The 23,317-nt window shown below is 43.5% G+C and overlaps 1 protein-coding gene across 5 annotated transcripts in view; it reads left to right on the forward strand.

Moving 5' to 3' along the window:
• Window positions 1-23,317, forward strand: part of PPM1L (protein phosphatase, Mg2+/Mn2+ dependent 1L) — a 103,462-nt gene that overhangs the window by 43,742 nt on the left and 36,403 nt on the right. Inside the window, exon 1 of one of the 5 annotated variants that reach the window (XM_046898731.1) lies at window positions 18,545-18,711. The exons of the other annotated variants lie outside the window; for them this stretch is intronic. Coding sequence (XP_046754687.1) covers window positions 18,670-18,711 — 42 coding nt within the window. The 5' untranslated portion in view covers window positions 18,545-18,669. Of the gene's footprint in view, window positions 1-18,544; window positions 18,712-23,317 lie in introns of those variants that run through there. 5 annotated transcript variants of the gene reach the window in all.

Below are 23,317 nucleotides of genomic sequence, written 5' to 3' on the forward strand. Positions count from 1 at the left end.
GTTAAACTTACTGTATCCCTTAAAGAACTCAAAATACGCCTGGTTTAACTCCTTATGTAGATTTGTATAGGAGGGGACAAGCCCTGTTACTGCTTTCAATGTTGATTACAGTGTGCTGGAGACACAGATAGATCTAGGTCAGCTGAAACAAGCAACACTGGGTGCTGCTGCTGTCCAACGTGGGAGACGGAAGGATTTTAATCTGGTTCGAAAATGTAAAGCTTCTTGCCCCCTTCCCCTTTATTTATTTTATTAAGTTTTCAACAGAAACCTCTATGAAAAACTTCTAGAAGTAGCTTTGGGCCTGCTTTAATTACATGTGTTGAGGTAAACATACAGTTTTGCTTTACTTTTTACAAGCAGCATGATAAATATAGTCTGTTTTAATTTGCCTGTCCTGATTAATGGTATTTCAGCTTTTCATTTACAAATCACTAGGGCATAGCATGTTGAGTTGTTGGAATAATTGTGCCTTTCAGGAGAAAAGAATAAATGGAAAGAGAATAGCTCTCTAAGACTGTTATTATGCAAAGACTGTGGGAAGCAACATTGCTATTATAGTCCTTTTTGGTGCTTCTATTATATAAATGCTCGGTTTTCATGAATTTGTTGCAAGTGGAATAATCTGACACATTAATGCTGAGTGAGAGCTGGACCGCCCCAGGATGTGTCAGCCAGGAGAGGGCTCATCTGCTGGGATTTGGATGTTCCTCTGTGAAATAAAAAGGGTCACTGAGTCTGGGGTCTGTGCCACACCCAGCACACACACCTGCCATCTGCTGCAGTGGGTGCTCCAGCTCCAAGCAGGCCCCCTTTGTCCATCCTGCTGCAGGCACTGCTGCAGTTTGTCTGCACGGTGTTGTCCCAGCTGCTCACAGCCGCCTGAGACCAACGTGCTTTGAGCCAGAAAGTTCTGGTCTTAGTCATGTACTCTAATGGTACTTTTTTCCTGTCCAATACCACATGTAAGGAAGCAATTAAGACTTTGGGCAATTAACTGTCAATTAAACCATGGCTCTTTCTAAATTACTTCCGAGTAACTGTGTGTTCAGTTCATTGAGATGAGGAATGCAGCAAGTAACATCAGAGTTTCATCTGGAGGGAGCTTTTGTTTCCGGAATGATCAGCTTCTGCACGACCAAATCAGTGCCATTAACACCGCCAGGCACACGTTTAAACCATCGCTCCAACCTCATCATCAGTAATTGCTGTGATCAATATGCAATTATTGCAAGTAAAACAAGTTCCTAATTAACTTGGTGAATCAAATGCATGTCCAGGTTTATTTCTCTCCCTTTTAAATGAGATGAGGATTTTAAAAGATGTCTTTCCTATAACGTGCTAAATCAATTGTTTATCCTCATGCCAAATGATGTGCCCTGCATCTGGTACATATATATATATACACCTAGCTCTTCTTTTTATTGAGAAGTCTTGTAACGGGTGTTTTTCTCCCCCATGCTCCTTTGTGGCAGCCTGAAGTACAAAAAAGTTTTGCATGTCCTCTTTGAGACATCTTAGACCCAATAGCTTATTGCCCCCAGATTTCCAAGGCTTGTGCTGTTATTATTCCAGTGAACGTGCTGCACGCAGAGGACGGCAGTGACAATGCTGGGGATGCCGGCTGCTGGAAGCAGCTGCTGCTGCGTTCTTCTCTTGCAGCTCCTCCTCCTCTATTGTGCCGCTCTCAGCTGGCCTTGGCAGCTCAGTCCTAGCCCTGAAGGACGAGGCTGACAATAGGGGATTAGCCTGGCCTCTGTTGATTTAGGGTGCAGTAATTGGCAGGTGTAAAGAGATCTGTGAGTTATGAATGGAAAACACTCCCTTGGTAGCCTTTATGAATATGGATGTGTAAAGTATTGTATCAACGGAAGTAAATTATGCTGAAAAATGGAGCACTGGCAACAATGCTATTGAGAGAAAATGATATGGGCTTACCCATTCTGAAGAGAAGTGCCCCCTAGCAATATCGTTTGTCCAGATTTGCAGACTATGCAGCCTAACCTTTAAAAGATCCTTCAGTATTCCTAAACTGAGGAATTATTCATAGCATAATGTACATATGAACTATTTTTAGAAGGTGCAAGGTAGAGACTATTCATTTTACATTTACTTGGGGATTTAGACTGTTTTATTATGTACTGGGGAGTGACTTCTCTTAAAATGTCTTCTCTGCTCAGAGAAGGAGGAATGTAGAAAGTACTGTGCCTGACTGCTATTTTCTAACCATACATTGCATGTTGTAAGCATAAACCTCATCCCTGCAGACAGATACTTAGCAGGACTGTGCCTGGAACAAATTCCCTGCAGTTTCCCCTGTACAACGAGTACAGAGAACACACAAACACTCTAAATGCCTTTTCAGAGGCATAAGGAGTATCCTTTGCTCCTAGTGAAATGCACTTCATTCATGTTTATTTCATCAGTAAAGATTCGTTCAACTTTCATTCAGCAATACACCAGTTAGAAGGATGCGATCTGCTTTGCAAGTGCTGACGTGCCTAAGGGCACAGCGGTGATGCTGGGCAGCTGTGCTGGCAGTCACCATTGCCCAGGGCTCGGGCACTCAGAGATGCAGCCTGCCTTGCACAGCGCTTCTCCAGGGGAGTTTTTCTTTTAAATCTAAGAGAGATTTGAGGCAAATTGCACTTTGCTTCCCCATAACGCACTCGATGCTGAGGGTGCACAGCTTATATCCTCTGCCTGTCGGCTTTTTGCAGCCATCAGACCAATTTTTCCATGAGCCTTTAAACACGACTGAGGAGAAGCCCAAGCAAAACTCAGAAAAGATTGGGTTGGGAAAAAAAAAAAATATTTGAAGGTACTTATTTCATTGTAAGTATCTTCAGAGGAATCACTCTGAATGTTTACCCCGTACCTTTTTCATTAATATTTATATTGGAGCAGCTGAGAAGGCAGAAAGGGAGAGCCTGTTGGCATCAGTCTGTTAGTCTGGAGGTGAGACAAGAACACATGAAAGCACTTGCTGACAATGCAAAATAATGATAGAAATAGAATTCTATTTTTGTGCTCTTTAGGGAAGCATTTTTGTTAATGGCTTTCACTGAGGTAGAAATGATGATCTGGCTTTGGCTCGGTCTTGTGACCATTCATATTTGGGTGAGTGAGAAAAAGCATTTTGCAACTTTCTTCCAAGCACGAAATGTGTGTCTGAAGTCAAACCCTTCATTTGGGGGACTGCATTTGGGGAATGAATTGTCTCTTGAAATACCTTGTAACTCATTGCTAGTGTGGTGACTTCCAGAGATGGATGTTGTGGTTAATTTTGCAGCCAGAGCTGTTTCATTGAAGGCTGTCTGTGTGTGTATATAGAGTGCAAACTTTTCTGATATGCCCTGACCAGAACTGACTCCCAGAATAAAGCAGAAATTCTTCTCTTCTTCAGCTCCTGCATCCTGGTAACAAAATTGGGCAGTGTCCAAGGATTCTGTTCTAAGTGCACCCCCTTATGCTTTGAGAGGAGAGCTATTTCCAATTACTGTTTCCAGTGGAGATCTGTCACAAACTTTCTTGCCAGTCCTAAGTATAAAATATGTCCGACATTCCCAAGTGAGTTGTAAGGCATCATCGGAGATACAGATACAGAACAGTATTAAAGGTGCTTTTGGAAGGTATTCCTATAAAACAAGGTTATGAGTAACCTTTATCTTTCATGCATGTTTGGCTGGGAACTGTGTGTTGTCAGGTTGACAGTGAGGGATGAGGTACTCTGCTGAATGTACTGATACGTGAGAATCTGTACCAGCACTGTTGCTAAGGCAGAGCTGCTGGAGAACCACTCGGCATAGCATTACCAGAACTTAAAATTCCTAAGAGTGCCTTGACGATCCCATGTATCACTGCAACTATTGTGTCCTCTTCTGGTGTTTAATTACTGTTTCACTTTCCTCATTTGTTCTTTTGCTGGGCGAGTATTACAGATCAGCAGAGTGTGCTGATTTTTGATTTGTATAACATGCAGCCTAATCAGGCAGAACTTGGTCAAAATGCATGAATTTTATGTTAGCAGAAGTTTATGTGTGCCTCAAACCATCCCGTCCCCTATCTCCGGTAGCAGTGGTGAGCTCCTCCCAGCAGCTGTACTCCTCCAATCACACACCTCCTTTTACCACTTGCTCATATCTTCCTCTCTGCCTTTCCCAAGCAAAGAGGCTTTTTGGCTTTTCAAGTTGCTTATGCTCCCTGGCTGAAGGCTTCTTTGCTTCCGCACCCTTTCAGATTTACTCTGCTAGAAGAGAGGCCAGAGCTTATTCCACCCATTTTCCCAGTGTTCAGAAAGCAGTGGAGCTCCTCCAAGCCCTTCTCTCTCCTGGTGCTTTCCTTTCCTCTTTTCCTGAGAAAATGGAGCACTGTCCTGTGCTTTCCCTGGCTCCTGGGTGTAGAAGGGGGAACAAACATTCCTGCATAGATGCAGTCTGTGGCAGCTGACAGTCTAAAACTCAGTTCATATTCAGCAAAAACCTGCCCTTTAGCAGTATTAATAATGTAATTTTATATTCATATTAATCAGTCTGACAGTCTCCTCTTAAGGACAGCTCCCCACTGAGAGGGAGCTGCAGATCAGCACGCTTCACGTGCAAAGGTAGGAGGAAATTACAGAGTTTCTGAAGTTTGTAAAAGGCGGCTTAAAGAAGTGACACTTTTCTTTGCTCCTGGCAAACTGTCAGCTCAGTGCTGTCAGCAATTACAGTGGTAATTGTCACTAAAAATGCCAATGGATTGTCTCCACAGTAATGACTGAAACCCATTTGAAGCAGGTCTCTGCTGCTGGAGTGCTTTTTGTGACAAAAGCAGCTGCACGTCTACAAACAGTGATGTTGGGCAGGGTGCTGGGAGACAGGCTGAAGCCTGGAGTTTGAAGGAGCACACATCCTCAGGTCTGGAGCAGCTTTCATCTCAGAGCTATTCCTCAGAAACTCGCCGTTTTGTTGACAGTGTGATGTTTAGATTCCTTGAAGTGTTTTTTCAAGTTGTGTGTGCCTTTCAAGTTGTTCAGCCTGTGTGTACACATATTTCATGCCTTACAAGTTCCTGTACTACTTGCCCTTGTTGAACTAGCTGGATTGTGTTAAGGCACATAACATACCTCATTTTTCTCTGTATTGCTTTTTCCAGGTGGAAACCACTTTGTGCAGCACCATGTTTGCTTTGGTCTGCTTTGTTAGGCTGGTGTTTGAAAAGTATTACTTTGTCTGACAAAGTTGTAAGAGGGTATAGCTCAAAGCAACACACCTTGGGAGACTGTAAGCACTGCAGTGTCCTTCAGCTTCATTTAGGAGTCTGGTTTGTAAAAGCTGATCAGGGCAATAGAAGGCACATCTCTGTGCAGTGCCTGTACTGCTGTGGGGGGAGGGCTATGTTTTGCCTAAGGAACCAGTAATGTTTTCTGTCCTAAAGCTTGGGATGGTGAACTCGACGTGTACTCTGAGTGTAAGGACTAAGATGAAACTGATTTCATTTATATGCATGTCTTGAATACTGAGATTATGAAACCCGAGGCCAGACTTGCACTGATAAAGAGCCTATTAAAATGCATCATATTAATGTGGATTTATTATACACAAGGTTTGCAATTTTCATATTCTATGTACAGAGTTCAGTGACTGCTTAAGCCCATTATTTGTTTTTGCATTAGTAGTATTGCTTATCTATTTCCATTACACAACTGGTGTAGATGAAAGCCTATCAGCACAGTGTTTCTCTTGGCCACTTCAAAGACGTGTACGGAGCAGACATAGACACTGACAGTACATACATCATCAAAAAGCAGGACTAATACAGCACCGAAAATTGTCCTTCTCCAAGTGATACTACAGGCAGCATTTAAGAATGAATATTGTTCTTGGGGTAACAAATCATGTCTCTCTGTGCTATTTCCAGGCTTCAGATTTGCATCAGCCTGCGCCGACGCAGAACATCGTGTCTCCTAAAAGCACAGCATTCCCTCCCACCGCTTACCCAAACAAATCATCTCCTTTTTAGTACTCCTGTTGTGTCAGAAACAACAAAGAAAACCGTTCAGGTTTCTTATAAGAAAAAAGGAGGAAAGGCGTGTTCCTGTATTTCCTTCTCTAGCTTTGCTGGAAGTGGCTCTGCTTTATTCATCTTCAAACCATTTTTTCTCTAATTTGACTTTTTAAAGAGGTGACAGCTTTTGAAGGGTAGATTTTGTTGCAAAGTGTATAAAGCAAAAACTTCCGTGTAGCTTACCTAGCGTTATCTATATGGTGTATATTTAGTTACATGGTACTCTAAGTATAGAAGCTGCGTGTATACGTTACAGCATGTTTTCTATACTGCTGTGCTATTTAAAGTGCTTCAAGTACTGCCAAGTGTTGGGGGAAGTTTCTCACCCAGAGGGCGGTGAGGCGCTGGCACAGGCTGCCCAGAGAGCCTGTGGATGCCCCATCCCTGGAGGTGTTCAAGGCCAGGTTAGATGAAACCCTGGGCAGCCTGGTCTGGCACTTGATTTAGCAGTTGGCAACCCTGCCCATGGCAGGAGGGTTGGAACTAGATGATCCTTGAGGTCCCTTCCAACTCAAGCCATTCTATGATTGCCTTAGATTGGCAGCTCTGAACAAATTCCCTGTCATTGAAGATTGGCAGGCAATGTGATTTCTGGTTCTGTTCTGTGGTCATTCTACCAGAAGTGCCAGAACCCACCCCTACTTCATATAGAAAGCCCAAGGCTGATGTTTATGCAGCAGTTGTAATGCGAGCAATGCTAAGTTAAAAAATAATTCTTTTCAATGTGCTGTAATTATTTTGTATTAATACTAAATGGAGATAATATATTAAGATAGCATCTACAGAAAGATTAGAGACTAGGCTGGAGTAATGAGGCAGACATAGCAAACCCATTTTATACAATAGGACTGTTTCAATAGGCTGATTTCATAGTCAGCATCAATCCTGCTGCCCTGTAATGTTCAGGTTTCATATTTGGAATTTTCCAGGTAATAGCAGCGTGGAATTATTGTTTGATTTATAGAATTATAGAATCGTTTGAGTTGGAAAGGACCCTTGAAGGCCATCCAGACCAACTCCACTGCGGTGAACAGGGACACCCACAGCTCAAATAGGTGCTCAGAGCCCCATCCAGCCTGATCTTGAGTGTCTCCAGGGACTGAGCATCCACCACCTCTCTGGGTAACCTGTGCCAGTGCTTCACTTGTGCATTGTGCTCTCTATCCTGGGTTAGGTGCCCTTTGGTCGATGTAACTCAGCTCTCCTTGGTTGGGAGAGATTCTGTACTTTGGTACATAAACAACAGTGCGTGAATCTCTAGGTTTTTCCTATCCCCTTTCAAAATATTACTGTTCTTGGTGGTGCACTTCCAGATGTCTTTGATTCTGAATCTGGAATTTCAGAGTGTGGCTTTTAAAGGAGAGAAACAAAAGCCACAGCTGTTCCTGAGTTCTTTGATTGTAATAGGTTTCTGCATGGTGACCATGCCGTAGCTCCTTTAGCCTTTCTGCCCTTCTCATGCCATGTTCCTGTCATGACCTGGGGGTTTCAGCCCCAGAGGTGGGAGCTTTCACAGATGCCTACTTTTGTTAAGTCACTGCTGCCTGGAGGTGTCTCCTGCCTACTGGGCAATGCCTGCTTGCTACCTGTGGACAGAGCTCTCTCCCACTGCCTTTCCTGTTGCCTTGCTGTCATGTCCTATGAGCAATCCAGGAGCTCCATTCTCACACTGCTTGGGAAGTTTCGGAGCAGAGCCATCCTTGCTGCCACTGCCACAGCAGCATTTCCAAATGGGGCTGGGAAGGGCAGACCACAGTCTCACCCATTCCTGTGATGTGCAAATTGGTTTCACCATGACTAACGGGGGTGACAGTGTGGCTGGGAGGCAATTGGAGTTTCTGTAGCATGAAGGATTTCTAAAGTAGAAATGAATCTTCCAGGTCTTCTGAAATAATTCTGTATGTTAGCAGCAGCTGAAATAACAGCTGCGTTGTTGATTCTTTGCCTTGCATGGTCTCTGTTTATTAACAATTAAAAACACAGCTCAGTTGTTAGGAAGATTTCAAATTCAGCAGCATGAACTGAACCCATGGACTTCTAAACGCAGGGGATGCAGATTGATGCTTATGCTGAGTGCATCTGTCCCGGGCTGGCTGCCTTTGTGCAGCAGCGCTGGGCACAGCGAGGGCTCGTGGAGCCCTGCACCAAGCAGCTGCTGCTCTGCCACCGAGCTGCAGGTAGCCACAAAATCTCTGTGCCACCAGGATGTGGCAGAAATTCAGGCAGCAGTGGGTTGTGAATGCCGTGGGCTTTTGATAAAGCTATTTTTCTAAACTGTGTCATGAACTCCAGTTTTTAAACCTTTGCTTTGAAGTACTCCAGAGAAGCAGCACCGATTTTAGAGCTTCGTGTTCAACCACCTCGTGCGGTGCCTGCCAACAACACGCCTGATTCTGTATTCATGAGTGCTTTTGCATTCCCATCAGAAGCAAGAATTACATCTGAAATTCAAATCTTAACTCTATTATGGCATCTTTTAGTTCTGTGCTGAGGTTTTTGTTTTCTTTCTGAAATGTATTCATTAAATGTTTATACTGGGGTAAAATTAGGGAGAAAAATCTGACACGTGAGCCGTATGCCAGCAGCAATTTGGCCACTTTGACTTTTGGAAAGAAAAAAACCTGATTAACAATTATATGCATTGTACAGCGTATGTTCTGTAAGCTGTACAACTGTGAAGAAGTATGTGCGCTCACCAACACAGCAAGCGCAGGAAAACACCCATTCATCCACTTCTTTGCTTTCACAGATCCACAGAATGTGCTGAGCAGGGAGGGGACCCATAAGGGTCATTGCATGCTAAGGTTTAGGAACTGCATGCTGCTGCAGCATTAAAAGAATGTTATGAGGTTATAATCTCAAAAATTCAGAATGCTGGAGTGAAGTTTCTAATCCATGTAGTTTTTAGCACCCTTCCCCTTACGCCCCTGTCTATGCTATTCCCTATATTAGTACTAGCTTTAGATTTCATTTGCATCTTTCTTTTTCTAGTGGTAGTTTAAGGAACAATGTGATGCTAATTCGGCATTAACAGCAGGAAAAATTTCATGTGATTAAATTAAAATGCATAGCTGTGATTTCATCTTCAATTCTGTGCTCCTGGAGGAAGCCTGTAAGGTTTCTGATCCATTCAAGGAAGAGGAAAACCTGTTCCCTTGGCTGCTTAGAACGAGCTCCTCTGTGCTTCAGTTCTGTCCTGTGTCACCAGACCCTCCTGGTCCGTGGTCCTCTCCATGGATAAAAACTGCACCCTGAATACCAACTATTCATGCAGGTACCTAACGTTCCATTTTCTGCGCTCCTCACATTTAAACACTGTTAAAATACAGCATATTGGGTGCTAGCCGGGTGTGGGGCAGAGCTGCATGACCTGTGGCTGTTATGCAGTGGCTGTTTCTCAGTGTCCCCCAGCCAGGTGTTTTGAAGGTATGAGCAGTATCTTTTGCTGCTGTGTTCTGGGGCTGTGATGCCCTACATCTGTGCAGTTTCCACCCGGGGAACCAAGCAGGTCCTTCTCCCTGTGTCCCCTGGGTTACGTTTCACATCATGGTGCCTGAGAACCACAGTCAGCAAATCTCAAAGTGGGGATGCTGCCACGGCACAAGTCACTGTTTATTTCCTTATGCTGATTGTGGTTCACCCTTTAAAGTAAACACTTAGTAATGTCAGCCTTTTCTGTAGTACGTAATATCTTGTGCTAAGCAGTTTGTATTTTAATTTCCATAATTCTAGTGATTTAACTTCTGTACCCACTGGTACATAAAAGTAGTTCTTGGTTAGATGTAAACAACATTTATGCTGCCATTGTTTCCCTTTTATAATATCTCATATTTAATGGAGTGGAGAATAAGTAATAAAACTGTTTGGTGGTCTGTCTCCTGGAAACAGAAGAAGGTGTAATTGCTTTTTAGTACATTAGTGCCATCATTCCTGTTGTTAGCCGGGAGCCCAATCTGAGCTGTGTGTGACATGACCAGAATCTGTACTTGGGGAACCAACAATGCAGCTCTGCTGCACTCAGGAATCTCTGTGGGTACCACCCGGATGTTCCATCTCTCTCCAGATTTCAATCCTCTGACTCAGAGCATGACTTCCAAGAACTCACGATTAAATAACTGTTTCATTTAGGCAAGTCTGGACTTCTAATAAATTGGAAATCCTTTTTATGCAGTCAGGTCATTAAATTTTAACTTCTCCAGGCTTTTTCTGGAAGGGCTTTAAGCAGGATTTTTCCTTTGCTGGGATAAATTACATTTCTCTGTAGCTGCTGTGGGTTGTGGTGTATTTAAGAATGATGTTACATGGATTAACCTCCAAACTTTCTAGTCTTAAAAATACCTCAAAACCCCAAACGTGAAGCAGACAGAGTTTTTTGGTTGTTTTATAGCTACACTTTGTGTATAATGTACTTCATTTGTCATCTTCTGTAATTATTTTTCCAACGCTGCATCTACCACAGAGACAATATGTGAATTTCAATAAGCTGAGAAAGCTGTTCATGAAGGGAATAACAATTTGGATGTGTGGAGGTAGTTACTTGCATTCATTTATTTTTAAATGGAAGTTTCCTTTTCCTTTCTATTTTTGTCCTTTATTATTAATAACGTTGTAACTTTCCCCAAAACATTGCTGTGTTGTACGTGAGCTCTGCAGGCAGCGGTACAGCAAGAGCAATTTCTTTCAATTAGGCAGAATTAGCTAAAATGGGTTAAAGCAACAAGGAAGCAATTGGGGCTGCAAACCTGAGCTAAAAGCCAGAGCCCTTCTGCTCTCACGCACTGCGACTGAAAGAGAACCAAATGCTTTTCCAGCGCAGGGAGCTGTAAGTAAATTAAGAGCCTGCTTGCTGGCAGATGCTGGTAGGGCTTCAGTCTCTGTACTGCCCCTTTGGGGTAATTTCCTGACATGTCTCCTATTTGATGATTTCCCAATCAGTGTGCTGTTACTACACGGGTTACATTTGTGAATTCCCTGAAGCTTTTTGCTTTAAAACTTAGAAAACAGCCTCTACCTGAGATCTTCTCATAACTATTTTTAGTTTATTCTGTTCTGTCTGCAATCAAAAGGACTTGGTGGCTTTTGCACAGCAGTAAAGGCAGTTGCAGAAGGCCAAGGTTCTGTGCTAGCCAGCAAGTTCTTTCCTCTCCAGCTTCAGCCTCCTCCTTGTGTTGCTGATTGAAAGACCACGCTGTGCAGAGCTCTGTTCCTCACAGTGCAGATCTGGCTGTGCCTTAATGTCCCAGCACTGCTGCTGAGCTCTGGCTCATGCATTGCCTTCCAATTGTCGGTGGTTACTGCAGCCGGGCAAGGAAACCAGCACTTCCTTTGCCTGTTCTTTGACTTAGTGACCTTTGGAACTGCACCCAGTGGCTTTCTTCACTTATAAATCCTATCCTTTTATCCAATTTTTTTCCTTTTGCTTTTTCTTTCCTAGTGTGGTACCTTATTTTTCAGTTGCCAGCAGCTGTTTGAAGTATACCCATGTCCCTACCCCTGAAATCCTTCCAGTCAGTGAGATGACTGTATCTTAATGCCTGCTGATCCTCTGTATCTATGTACACACATGCATACTCTGCTTCAGATCTCAGGTCTCTGGTTCTTTATTTAGGAGAAATGCAACAATTCTTGTATTAGCACAGGCCTACTGAATATCACCTTTTTGATGGGCTCTGCTGTTCTTGTTCTGCCTGACAGGCAGGCAGTGCTCGGCAGCCATAAGCCTGGTGGCTTCACTGCGTGCACCCACATGTTCGTGCAGGTGTGTGCCCCGTGCAGCTCATGTCTGGGGCACTCTCTCCCCCATCCCAGTCCTTTCCCACTGAGATTCTGTGAAAGAAAGCTCTTATTTCTTCTTATGCAGCCTGCTGTGTGAGGAACATTTTGCCAATCTCACGTGGCTAAGCTGCATTCCTCGCTTTCAGGGCTGTTGGGCATTTTTGCTTTTCTGCTTCTTCACATTACCTTCCAAATCCTTTATGCTGCATTGAAAAGAGAATGAGGATAACTTTTATTGCTCTTCTCTTCATCTGATGACCTGATTTTCTTTTATATTGTTTTCATCTCATGCTGTGCAGTGGATATTGTCAGGGTGTGACGCAGAAATGCAATTAAGAAATAATACACTAAATATAAGCAAACTCTGTATTCTGCACATATTCAATAGATTAGCATCTTGAAAAAGTACCAGGCTGCACTCCAGTGTCTCAGTCCAGGCCTTCTTGGCCAAAATGAACACTGGCAGCGACATGAGAAGTTTGCAGTGTTACAAATATGCTGGTGTTTAAATACAGAAATATGAAGACTTCCTGAGAACTGGCAGGTCCCTTCCCAGTGTGTGTTATTGTTATTAGAGAGAAGTCTTCATTATGGGAAATTTGAGTTCCGTGTCAGGGGAAATGAAGCTGAGAAGAATGCTGCTTATTGCTCACAGAGATGTTGTAATATGAGGAGCAATAGTGATAACGTGGACTTTATTAACACAGAGCTCTCAGCAGTTGCATCGTAAGAAAAGATAATGAAGAACTTATTAATGCAGAATGAAATTAGCACAGAATCGATATTTGCAACTGCTATCTTAAAGGAAATGTGAAATGCTTAAAGTTATTTCAGGGAGGAATAAATGAAATGGGGGATTTTTGAAGAATAAGCAAACAAACAGACTGACTTATCCCCTGCCTGGCAGCCTGAGATGCCCTACATCCACAGGGAAGGCCAGGCTGAGTGGGAGAAGGGCAGAGGGAGGGAGAGAAGGGAATGGAGTTTATGAAACTGATTACTGTTTAAAACGTAAAGCAATTTTGTTAGTTATGCAGACTTAGAATTCAGTATTTGCACATTTTTCCTACATTTTTGGCAGTTGATAAGTGCATTGAGATATGTGAGGCTACAGCCATGAGCCTGAGCTGGTGCTGCAGGACAGCCCAACGGGCTCATGTAGCAGAGCTGCTGGTATCGCCTTGGGTGCTGCTCTCGTTGTATTCTGCTGCAACTACACAGTCAGCCCGGCTCAGTTGTGGCTCTGTGGATTTCTGCTGTGATGTACGTGTTTCTGGTGTGAAGCTGATAACGGGTGGGTAGCATCACAGCTTACAACAGCAAGCCACATTTTGTCCTGTTCACCTGATTTCTCACCTCTTACATGGTTTCAGCCATCTTATCTACTGAAGGTGTTCCTGATAAGCTTAACCTGAGCTAAGTGAATTTGTGTGAGCAGGAGGTGCTTGTCCCTGCCAACTCTGCCTGCGTCTGCTGCCCTCGCCTGCACCTGGGTCTGTGATCCTGCAGCTCTGCAGGATTTGGATTAGCCGCGTATCAGGTTGCTCACGGACTAAAAGTCTCATGTTGGTTTTTCATTTGCCCCGGTCAGTTTTCAGCCAGATCAGCAAGCTGATCCCAGCACTGTGCTTAGCCCTGACTGGGCTGGATGTAATGTAAGTGACACGAGAACACGTGCCTGGTGTGGGCAAGAGCAGTGCTGTCCCTTCTGATGATAACTGGCTGTTAAACCAAGCACGTCTTAGATGTGCACGGAGAAAAAGCCACGGGGCTGGGAACAGCTTTCCTTGGAGGTGATGTCCTATTGCTTGGTAGTGGCTGACAGCAAATGCTAAAGTGATCAGCTCCTGCCTTCCCACCCCACTTCTCCCAGACCACATGTAGGTTGTCCTTGGGTTTACAGTCATTTGGTGTTCTTTCTTTTCCTGTCTTGTATCAATGGCATATGTTTTTTAGTGTAAGTGTTGATGGAACATGCACTAGCTTCCCCAGACGTGAAGACCACGGATGTTGGTGAGACTGAGAAGCTACCGAGGGTGCATTTGGGACCAGGAAGGTTTTCCTCGGTCAGCTGTTGAATGCTGTTCCAGCTTCTACTCTGGCAGCTGCCCTGAAAGCATGTGTTTTGAACATCATGCACTGCTGGCTGTTCCAGGATGCAGTAAATCCATTTTCAGACACAAAATGTACAAACATCCTGTTCATTTCTGTGATGAGCTCCATTCCCAAAGCAAGTCTCTTAAGATCACGCTAAAAGGGGTACATCAAAGGGCAACCTTGTAAAATTTTTCCCCTCATCTAAAATAAACCAATGAACAAAGCCCTGGATAGGATGTTGGTACTAAGAGTGTTTTGTGTTGATTCCTTGTTGACAGCAAATCTGTAACCTCAGGGATTTTTGAAATCTATTTATAAAGTATTTTCTATTCAACAATTTAAATGCAGTGGGATTTATTTTGATTTGTGAATGGTCCTTAAGGCAGAGTGATGAGCTGCTTTCTCTTCTCACACCTCTATACTGGCTTACACCACACCATGCATTGATGCCACGGAGCGTTTCGGTGCACCATGATCTTCCATTGCTGAATCCAGGCTGATTCTTCGAAGTTTTCATTGGAAATAATCAAGGGAAGCTTTTGTTTGCCTTCTTTATGACTCTTCAACATGTGGTGTTTTATTAAAAATGCCAAATCTGACTTATGTTTTTATGTTAAACATCTTTAATGAAAAGGAGAACAGTCACAGAACTGCTGGAGAGCCAACTGCTAAAGATGTAATTTACCCTGAATTCCCTGTCATATTTCTACCTCGAGTCATTTTGTAGATGAATATTTCATCACTCAGGTAGAGTTGCATGGAAATTATTTTATTAGGTCCCTTTCAAAGTTGAAGTGTTAGTCCTTTTAAAAAGAAACAGTCTGACTGTTATTTTGGCAGTGCTTGGGAAGTGAAGAACAGAGCACAGGTTTCTCTTGTAATTGAGTTCATTACAGAAAGTATGTGATGTTAAAGCAGGGAGAGACGTTATTTGAATGAATGAGTTTCTAACTTGGTTTTTAAGTGAAAGCAGGAGTATTTCTTGAAAACCTAATTATGGAAGTATTTTACCAGCTTTCTCGCTTGACGCAATATATTTTATGTAATGCCTGGGATCTATCAGAGTGCTGAGGCTATGCTGAAAGGTAGAGACCATGATTCTTAAAGAATTAAGGAGTTGAAGGAGAATTAAGCTAGATGCTCTAGAGAAGTCTGCCAAATAATGGAAAGTTGGGGAGTAAAGCAAGTGGGAAAGCTGTGCAAAGAGGCCAAGGGCAACAGCATGGCAATGAGAAATAAAAATAGCAGGATAAAGATCACAGCATCACAAAGAAATGGGCTGTACTTCCTCATGTATATGCAAAACTTGAATGTGACCAAAATAACTTTCATGGAAGAGAAATCCAAGATATTCATGTACAGGCTCTTCAGACACCTAGGTGGGGTTGCAGGTGATGAAGGATTTCCTTGTGAAACAGCTTTTTATCCAGTGGAATAAAATCAAGCCGAATTCAATTTTGGCCCTTTATGTTTTTAATTGTTCGGATTGAAGATTTCCTGTCATTTTATGGCAGTGTAACTCATCAGTGATGTCACTTTCAGGCAGTTTAATCTGTAGTTCTTTAAAAATACAATCTATCTTAATTGCATCTAAAGACAACATTGACTACAAAATGCTCTATTTGAATTCATTTATCCCTTTTAATTTCTTCTTATTTCACAGATGGAGTTTAAAGCTTTGGAAAACGTTTTAAAAAAGCATAATTTTAGGTGTTGGGAAATGTCCAGCATTTCTTGTGGTTACCTGGGCTTTGCTCTCATAGGTTTGATTTAGCAGTTCATTAAAATGCTGGTTTTGAAATAATTGCATCTAGTTGTAAGGAAAAGGGGTTTATGGACATCAGAAATGGAGAAGGTCAGAAGCAGCTCTGATTTAAGTTTTCCTGGGCTTTTTGTTTACATGCCTTGTTCTGACATTATGGAGAGCTTCTTTTAGTTCATCAGATTAATTTGCTCTCAAATTCATGCATTTTCATTCCAGAATATCTTGGTTTTTACATGTAAGTATCTGCAGCTCTTTAAGGTGAGTCTCGTTCTTAATATTTATTTTTCAGGAGATTAAAAACAGCCAAGATTTAATCAAAAGGCCAAGCAAGGCAAACAAATCTGGTCTGAACTCCTGAGCTGGCTCACGCTGAGGGATGTGTTGGCTCTGGGCTTGGGAGCTTGCTGCCTTCAGCTGCGGGTTTCTTTCCAAGTGAAGCCCAGCTCGGTGCTCCCATCAGTGCTCATCCCCAGCTAGGGAGGTGTTCTCAGAGGACTGGGGACCAGCAGACTCTGGGTTCTCTCAGTGACCTGATCCTAAAAGCTGGGGATTTGCTGCAGAAGGTTGCTCCAGAAGTTGAGTTGTATAAAGTGTGGGCTCTGGGTTGGTCTTTGCATGCCCATCTCACCGCAAGGTGGCAAAACAATCTGTGCTGCGTGTTGAGAAGTGCAGTGTGGCAGTGCTTGGGCAATTACGCTGTGCTGATTCACCAAGGGTTGTTCCAACTTCTCCACCCAAACTGTCTTCCACATTGTCTCTTACATTTCTCCTTTCTGTCACAGGCTTTTTGGAGGCTGGGCCTCCCTTCTGATTCCTCCTCTCACCTAAAGCAGTCTCATTTCTCTTTGGCCGCACTGCACCATCCCAACCTCCTGCCTCTCAAAGTGGTTTCTCTGTGATTGCCAGGTTTTACCCCTGGTGCTTCCTGTTGGCATTTCACTTTTCTCTATTTAGATCAGTTTCACACCCACAACGTTCTCAGACCTGGTTTGATCCCTTTTTGCTCACTGTTGGCACATGCGTTCCAGCCGTGCTCAGAGCACTGGGATTCTTTCAGATTTTGCTTCTGCCTCCATGTCTGTGTCTCAGTGTCAGTCACCAAAGAGCAGCCCCCTTTCTGGAGCACAAAGCACCGACTCCAGCAGCTTCCAGTTCAAAAATTATTTGCTCACATTTTTGTCTTTGAGACAAAACTCAAGTTGAGACACTCCAAGTAGCATATTTTTCAACATTGCTTTTCTGCTTTGATTTCACTGTGGTTCAGCCCATTAGTATGTGCTTCTGCTCAAAACAAAGCCTTTCTTGCCCTTGCCCTCTAACCTTGCTGTCCTACCCTACAACAAGGAACACATTACCTGGGTGGGTTTAAAATAGGCTGCAGTTTTCTGGTGTGCTGGGAGGGCTGAGAGGGCTCAAGTGCAGTTCGGCCATTGAGTGCCAGAGGCAGAAGCCAAGGCAAAGGTTGTCTGCATGAGGAATGCCGGCGTTCTGGCTTCTGGGGAAGAGGAGCATTTCCGGGAGAGGATTAAGAGCTGTTCTGACACCGTGTTATCGTGCAGCACTGTGTGAATATCCCTAGGTAAATGCTGAAGCTATCTGACTTCTATTTTAGTTCAGAAAGCTCTAGAGAGTCAAGGGAGATTGGCAAGTCGTCAGCATGAAGCTTACAGCCGGTTTAGTGTTTGAGCGAGACTTAGCCGTGCTCCTTACTTTGGACAAGCATTATGTAGTGCTCATGGAAAATAACAGGTGGGGTGGGAGTAACTCTGTGAAAAGGATCCAGATGGAATAATTAACAGCAAGGAAAAGAAGAGAGTGCCATTCAAGCAGGCCAAGATCTCAAGCAGGAAATCCTGCCAGTGGTGTAACGTTGCTGACAGCCCTGCGGATGGATGGAGTGCCTGGAGACGTGCCGGCGGGCATCTCAGCCCCTGCTGCCTTCACTCAGAGTCACCCCAGCCACCCTCCTTGGCTGCTGCATTAGGCTCTGTTTTCTTTCACATCACCTTCATGTTTTGAAATCTTACCTTGAAATACATCTGCTTGTTCATGCCTCCCAGCAAATCTGCTTCTGCTGTACAATCTGTATATAGTTTCCTTGCCTTAAACTGTATCAGGTATGGTGCAAGCTGGGATATAAGGTCTAAGTATAAGGAATACGTTGGTTTAATACCAGTGTTCTTCAGGGGGAGAAGCCATTTATTTCACAAGGAGGGAGAAGTATGGCAGCATGGAATTGCATTCCAGGACCAGGCAGCACTCACAGAATCCCAGCACATGCCCTGGTCCCAGGCCGGGCTCTATTTGCAGAGCCCATAGGTATGTAGGTGCCACACTCAGAGCTACTGTGTCATCCTTGGGCTTGTGGCATGGCAAAAACCAGAGTGGAGAATGGTGCATGTGCAGCAGAGTGCAGGGTGTAAAGATGGGTAGAAGGAAAACTGGGAGAGCTCCGTGTTGGCGAGGAAATGCTGAAGTTAGGGCATGGCACCAGCTTTAAAATCAGAGCATCGTATCTTGCCGGAAGGCCTTGGCAAGGAGATTGAGTGCCTGAGAGTGTGGGGTAAAAACAGTGTAGTAACTACAGAAACTTATAAATCAAACACTGAGTGATTGCAGAAGAAAGATTTGCTACCAGCCCTTTTTGCTGAGAAAATAATCTTGATCTCCCCAACTTCCAGCTCCGTGCCTCAGAGGCTGGCAGCTCACTGAATCAGAAACACGGGTAATTTATTCACAAGAGCAGGTACTGCATGGGGCTGTGAAAGGGAAGGCTGTATGATAAGCCACTTGTTAGCTTGTTAATCTGCTTCACAGGGAACTGCCACATTATACTTAGCTGTTGCTCTTGATAAAATCAGAGCAGTAGCATTCTTCTCATGAGATGCATTGTGTGCTGGAGGACTGAAAGGACAGGACCTGCAGGATGATGAATGCTTTGTGGTGTAAAGATGCACAGCTGTTCGTGATCGGATGATGGCAGGATGCATGTAAAGCGCCTCGCAAGAAGACTTCACTGCAAGTGGGCAAGTTGCAAACCTGTTTTTCTTTAGAAACATTGGCTTAGGTTTATTTAATTTCTGTTTAAATTCCTGGAAGTTAGAAGGTTGAATATATTTGGGAAGCCTCCAAAATATGGAGTGCTGTTACAGAAGTTGCCTTGCTATGTAGTGCTGATAAAAGGTATGGGCTTTTTGTCATCTTGAGCCTTGCTGTGAAATCTGAAAACTTCAGGCTGTGTCACTTTAATACACAAACATGCTGAGCAATACAAAAGGCTTAAAATCAAAGCTGTACTCTGTTATCTCTTCAGACCAGGAGCTTTTTCAGGGAGGTTCTAATGCTAGAGCAGAATAACTTCCAGTTGTGTCTTTGAAGTTTTTTTTAGTGTGATATCATGGACTTTTAATCCGTACTGCGGCTGCTCTTAAAAATAGTGAGAAATTGCAAAGTGAAGCAGTAACCAAAAGGAGCTGTTGGAACGTTTCATCGGTCTCAGTTCATGATGTATGCTGTCTTGATTGTGGTGTGACAGTAAACCTAGTGATGACTGCAATTTCAAGTCTGATGCTTCCAAAATGACTCAGTTTAGGTGCAGATGATGTATGTAGGTATAAAAACTGCTACAGCAATGACTGCAACACATGCTTTCATGTAATTCCAAGGATGAGAGCGTGTGTGTGTGGCTGGGGCCAATGGAGACCCAGTGTGTGTCCTGCAGAGCCCTCAGATCTCAGCAGTGTGCTTTTCAGTCACTCTTGAAAGTCAGTGTATTGTGAAGTAATTTGTTTTGCCCGTGTATAGTTGCTTTTTGGGGACTTTTTGTTGTTTTCATTCAGCGACAGCCTTACATTCCTGTGACTAATGCACAGAAAGGGGTTTGCTCAAACTCTCCAGTTTCAGCAGTGCAGGACCAGCAGCAGCCTGTTTGGCTGAGTAATGCCATTGCTCATCCCTTGCCCCAGCCCAGTGATGACAACTGCCTGATGTCAGCTTGACCTTCTGCTTTGTTAGTAAGTGCTATTTGCAACCCCTTGTCCTAATGAGCTAGAGAAACAGAATTACTGGCTACTATCATATTTAATTAAATCATGTTTCAAGAGGCTGCCATTTAACCTGTAACTTTTATTTCCCTGGCTTGGGTTTCATCTTTCCTTTTCCTAACTTCATTCCTCATTACTTGCTCTTCTCTCAATAATTAGCATCATTTGTTCTTTTTTCCTGTGTCTGCCTCTTTTCTCTGTATTTTCCTTGTGTGCCCCCAGGCTCTTGGACTCAGTAAGCCCAGGAGTGCTTTTGGTTCTTTAGCTGCATGCATCTTTAGAGAAAAGAAATAACAGCATCCAGGCACTTGTGTTTATCTTAACTGGGAGCCTGATTTATGCCCTTCTTTCTCTCGAGGACGCTCCTTTCAGGGTTTGTGTAGTGAAATGGCACTACAAGTTGAACATGCATTGGGAACCTTATTTACAGATTGCAATTGGCTGCTCTTCTATGTAATGGAGTTCTGTCTCTGAGCTGGTTTCATCTAATTACGTGTTTTATGTAACTGCTCCCTTTTCATTCTTTCCACTCTGGAAGGTTTGTGTTTCCATACCGAAGAGGGCATTTTAATTTTCATGAATTTGGTAAGTCTGTAACTTGGGGGACAAAGCTGCAAACAAAACAGAAGAACCCCAAGTTGGAGACACCTTCTGTAGCAGCGTGGATTGGGTGGAGGTGCTGCTAAAGCCATTCTTCTTCTCACCAGTTACTGATCTACCAAAAATTTCTCTTTCTTCCTCTTTTTAGGAAGAGGGGCTGCAGTCCAATCTCTCTGTCAGTAAGGAGGTGGAGGCACATCTGTGCATCCTTGTTGGAATGCCTGACCTGGCTTTCTCTGGCTAGACACCGTTTTCCATTAACAGTTCCATAATAAACTGCTACACTCAAATGTAACTTTTCTATTCATGCGTTTAGGAACACAATACCCTTTGTAAGGGTGTGTTGTGCCATGATCTTGTGTTTCAACTCCTTACCACCCACATGACGGGCAAAAGCAATCCTTCTCCTGGCAGCCTGTTATTACACCAGCACACACAGAGGGCAGACAAAAGTCCCTTCTATGCTGGAATGGTGTTGGATTAGTTTTACACAAACTGTGAATGCAGCACTTTCCTAGCTAGCTCCGCTCATTATTTGCAACACGGGTCAATACTGTGGCCTTTTCAGATCTGAAGTGAGGAGAGAACCTAAGCAAAAGAACCATAATTGCATTTAAACAGAACTCATTGAGTCTCAAAGTCATTATCTTCACAAATTTCAATTTCCATATACATGGCGAAAGGAAAATGTCATCAGGCGCCCGTGGTAAATCGTTTAAAGAACGACATGGGCACATTTTCCCCGTTAACTGTTTGTGTGCCCTGTTTGTCACTGCTTTTGAAAAGGCAGTGGGGCGCAGCGAGTGGGGCTGGAACCAATTGTGGTTTTGTCATCTATTCATTAATCTCCCGGGTTCCTCTGAGCAAATGGTGCAGCACAACGCAGCCACAGAGCTTGGATTAACCCTTAGGCACTGCGACTTCAAATGCTTTTTTTCCACAATGAAGTCATTTATCTTGATTCTTATCTCTTTCTCATTGCAGCACTGAATGTAGCATGGGGCTAATTATACATGTGGTTCCTAATATAGAATTTTCATAAGGTCACTCGTAGAAGAAATGGAGACCTAAATGAAAGCCTGAGAATTGCTTCCAGCGTTAGGCATATCCAGTGTAGTGAAAGCTCTATCAGGGCAGGACTTGGCTGCTGGGGGTAATGGCCAGAGCTGCTGCTCCAGTGCAGAAGTGCACTGCTGGCTGCCTGTGCTGCAGCAGCGCCTGTGTGCCAGCTCTCCAGGGGTGGTGTGCGATCATTTCTGACTATGGACAGCAAGTTATTGCACTTCATATGTTGACACTCCGCAATTATTTGAAAATTCTTGTCCGTTTTCTTAGGCTTTGTAAAGTTTTGAAATAGTATTGGAATAGTATGCAGAGATGTTTCAGGAATGCTGGTGTCGTGCTGTGAAAAGGAGCAGTGGGGGCCTTGCAGGTACTCTGGCTTTGGGGGAAAACATGCCCAAGGTAGAGGTGCAGTGACCAGTGTGTGGCTGATCCCATGCGTCAGAACCTTTCTCCTACTTTGTTAGACTACAATAAAAGCAATCTTTGTAAATTTACTTCTTAGCATGACCGGTGCCTATCCAGAGTCAGAAAGCATAATGCAGAAGGGCAGGATTTGCATTACTTTGTGCTGCAGCCTAAACTCTGAGGAGTGCCCTACAGATGGGCATCTGTGCACCTGTCTTTCTGTGTGAAGGCCTGTAAGTGCAGAATGTGAGCCATCTGACAGACTGCTGCAGCTACACCCGACTGGTCAGGACTGGAGCGAGCCCCAGTTCCAGCCAGCATCCCTCTGAGCACACATCACACTGCACAGCTAGGCAGCGGGGGGCAGAGAGGACTTGAGCAGCAGTGCTATGTTTCTGCACTGAGTATGGCAAGCAATGCAGGTTCCCTGGTGCACACAAGGTATCTGCGTGCTCACCTCTTCGTTCTGTACCTGGTAGCATGCCTTGCTCCTTCCTAGGGGCAGCCCAAGCAGCACCTTGAGTTGCATCTGGGTCATACCCTGCTGGGGGGACTGAGGTACTGCCAAGCTGAAGGTGATTGAGGAGAGGAGTCCTAAACGTGACTTCTACAGTGGGAAAAGCAGCATTTTGTTCTTTAATTTCATTCTGTAGTTCAATTTAATTGCAAGGAGTACCTTTTTTTTTTTTTTTTATGTTAGAGTAAGAATCTCAAATTGATAATAAATTTCAGACCAGATGGTTGGATTTTGGTAAAATGATAAGCAAGTAAAAATAGAATCTTCTCAGTCTCCTGCGTAATGAACTAATTCTGAGAGTGTTTCAGCCCAGGCTGAATCTTTCTAATTCTTGTGATGATTTCTGCTTGGCAGAAAGTGATGGCTTTAAATCAGGAGAGACCATTTAGACTGAAATGTTCCACTACGCTCACTCTCCCTTTGCTTGGAGAGGGAGAACAACGTCAGAGAAAGAAGAAAGCTTCTTGCTATTTAATTGTGTCTAATAGGCTATAAATACACTTTTCACTAAATGCATGTAACAGAATGGAAGGCCTTTGGTAAGAACCTGATTCTTTGTAAACCTTCTTATATCCTACTGCCATTTGCAAAAGCATCTGCACAGAAATACCTGTAAGGCATTTAAATAGCTGTATTGATGCAAGGTTACAGTCCCCAACATTTAAATGTCACTTTCTCAGGGGTTGCACAAAGTTGCATTTGTTTTGCAAAACTGGTGGGTTTTTTTCCCAGCTTTGTTGAACTTGATGAGCTCAGTACAACACAACATGCAGCATTTCTCTGTACAAAGTAACATTTACTGCCCGGTTTGCCTTATGAGCAGTTCAGTACTCTTGTGAGGTTAGCTGTTTTAACGGTATTTCAACCATTATTTTCAGTGTTCTCTCTGTGTTTCTGTTGCTTCTGATTTTTACACCAACATTAAAAAAAACTGATCCACTCAGATTTGATTGTAGTAATATAAGAAGCTGTTTCAGTTTTTCCTTGTTGGATGGAATTCTT

Source organism: Gallus gallus, chromosome 9 (assembly GCF_016699485.2).
Source record: "Gallus gallus isolate bGalGal1 chromosome 9, bGalGal1.mat.broiler.GRCg7b, whole genome shotgun sequence".
NCBI classification, from domain to species: domain Eukaryota; kingdom Metazoa; phylum Chordata; class Aves; order Galliformes; family Phasianidae; genus Gallus; species Gallus gallus.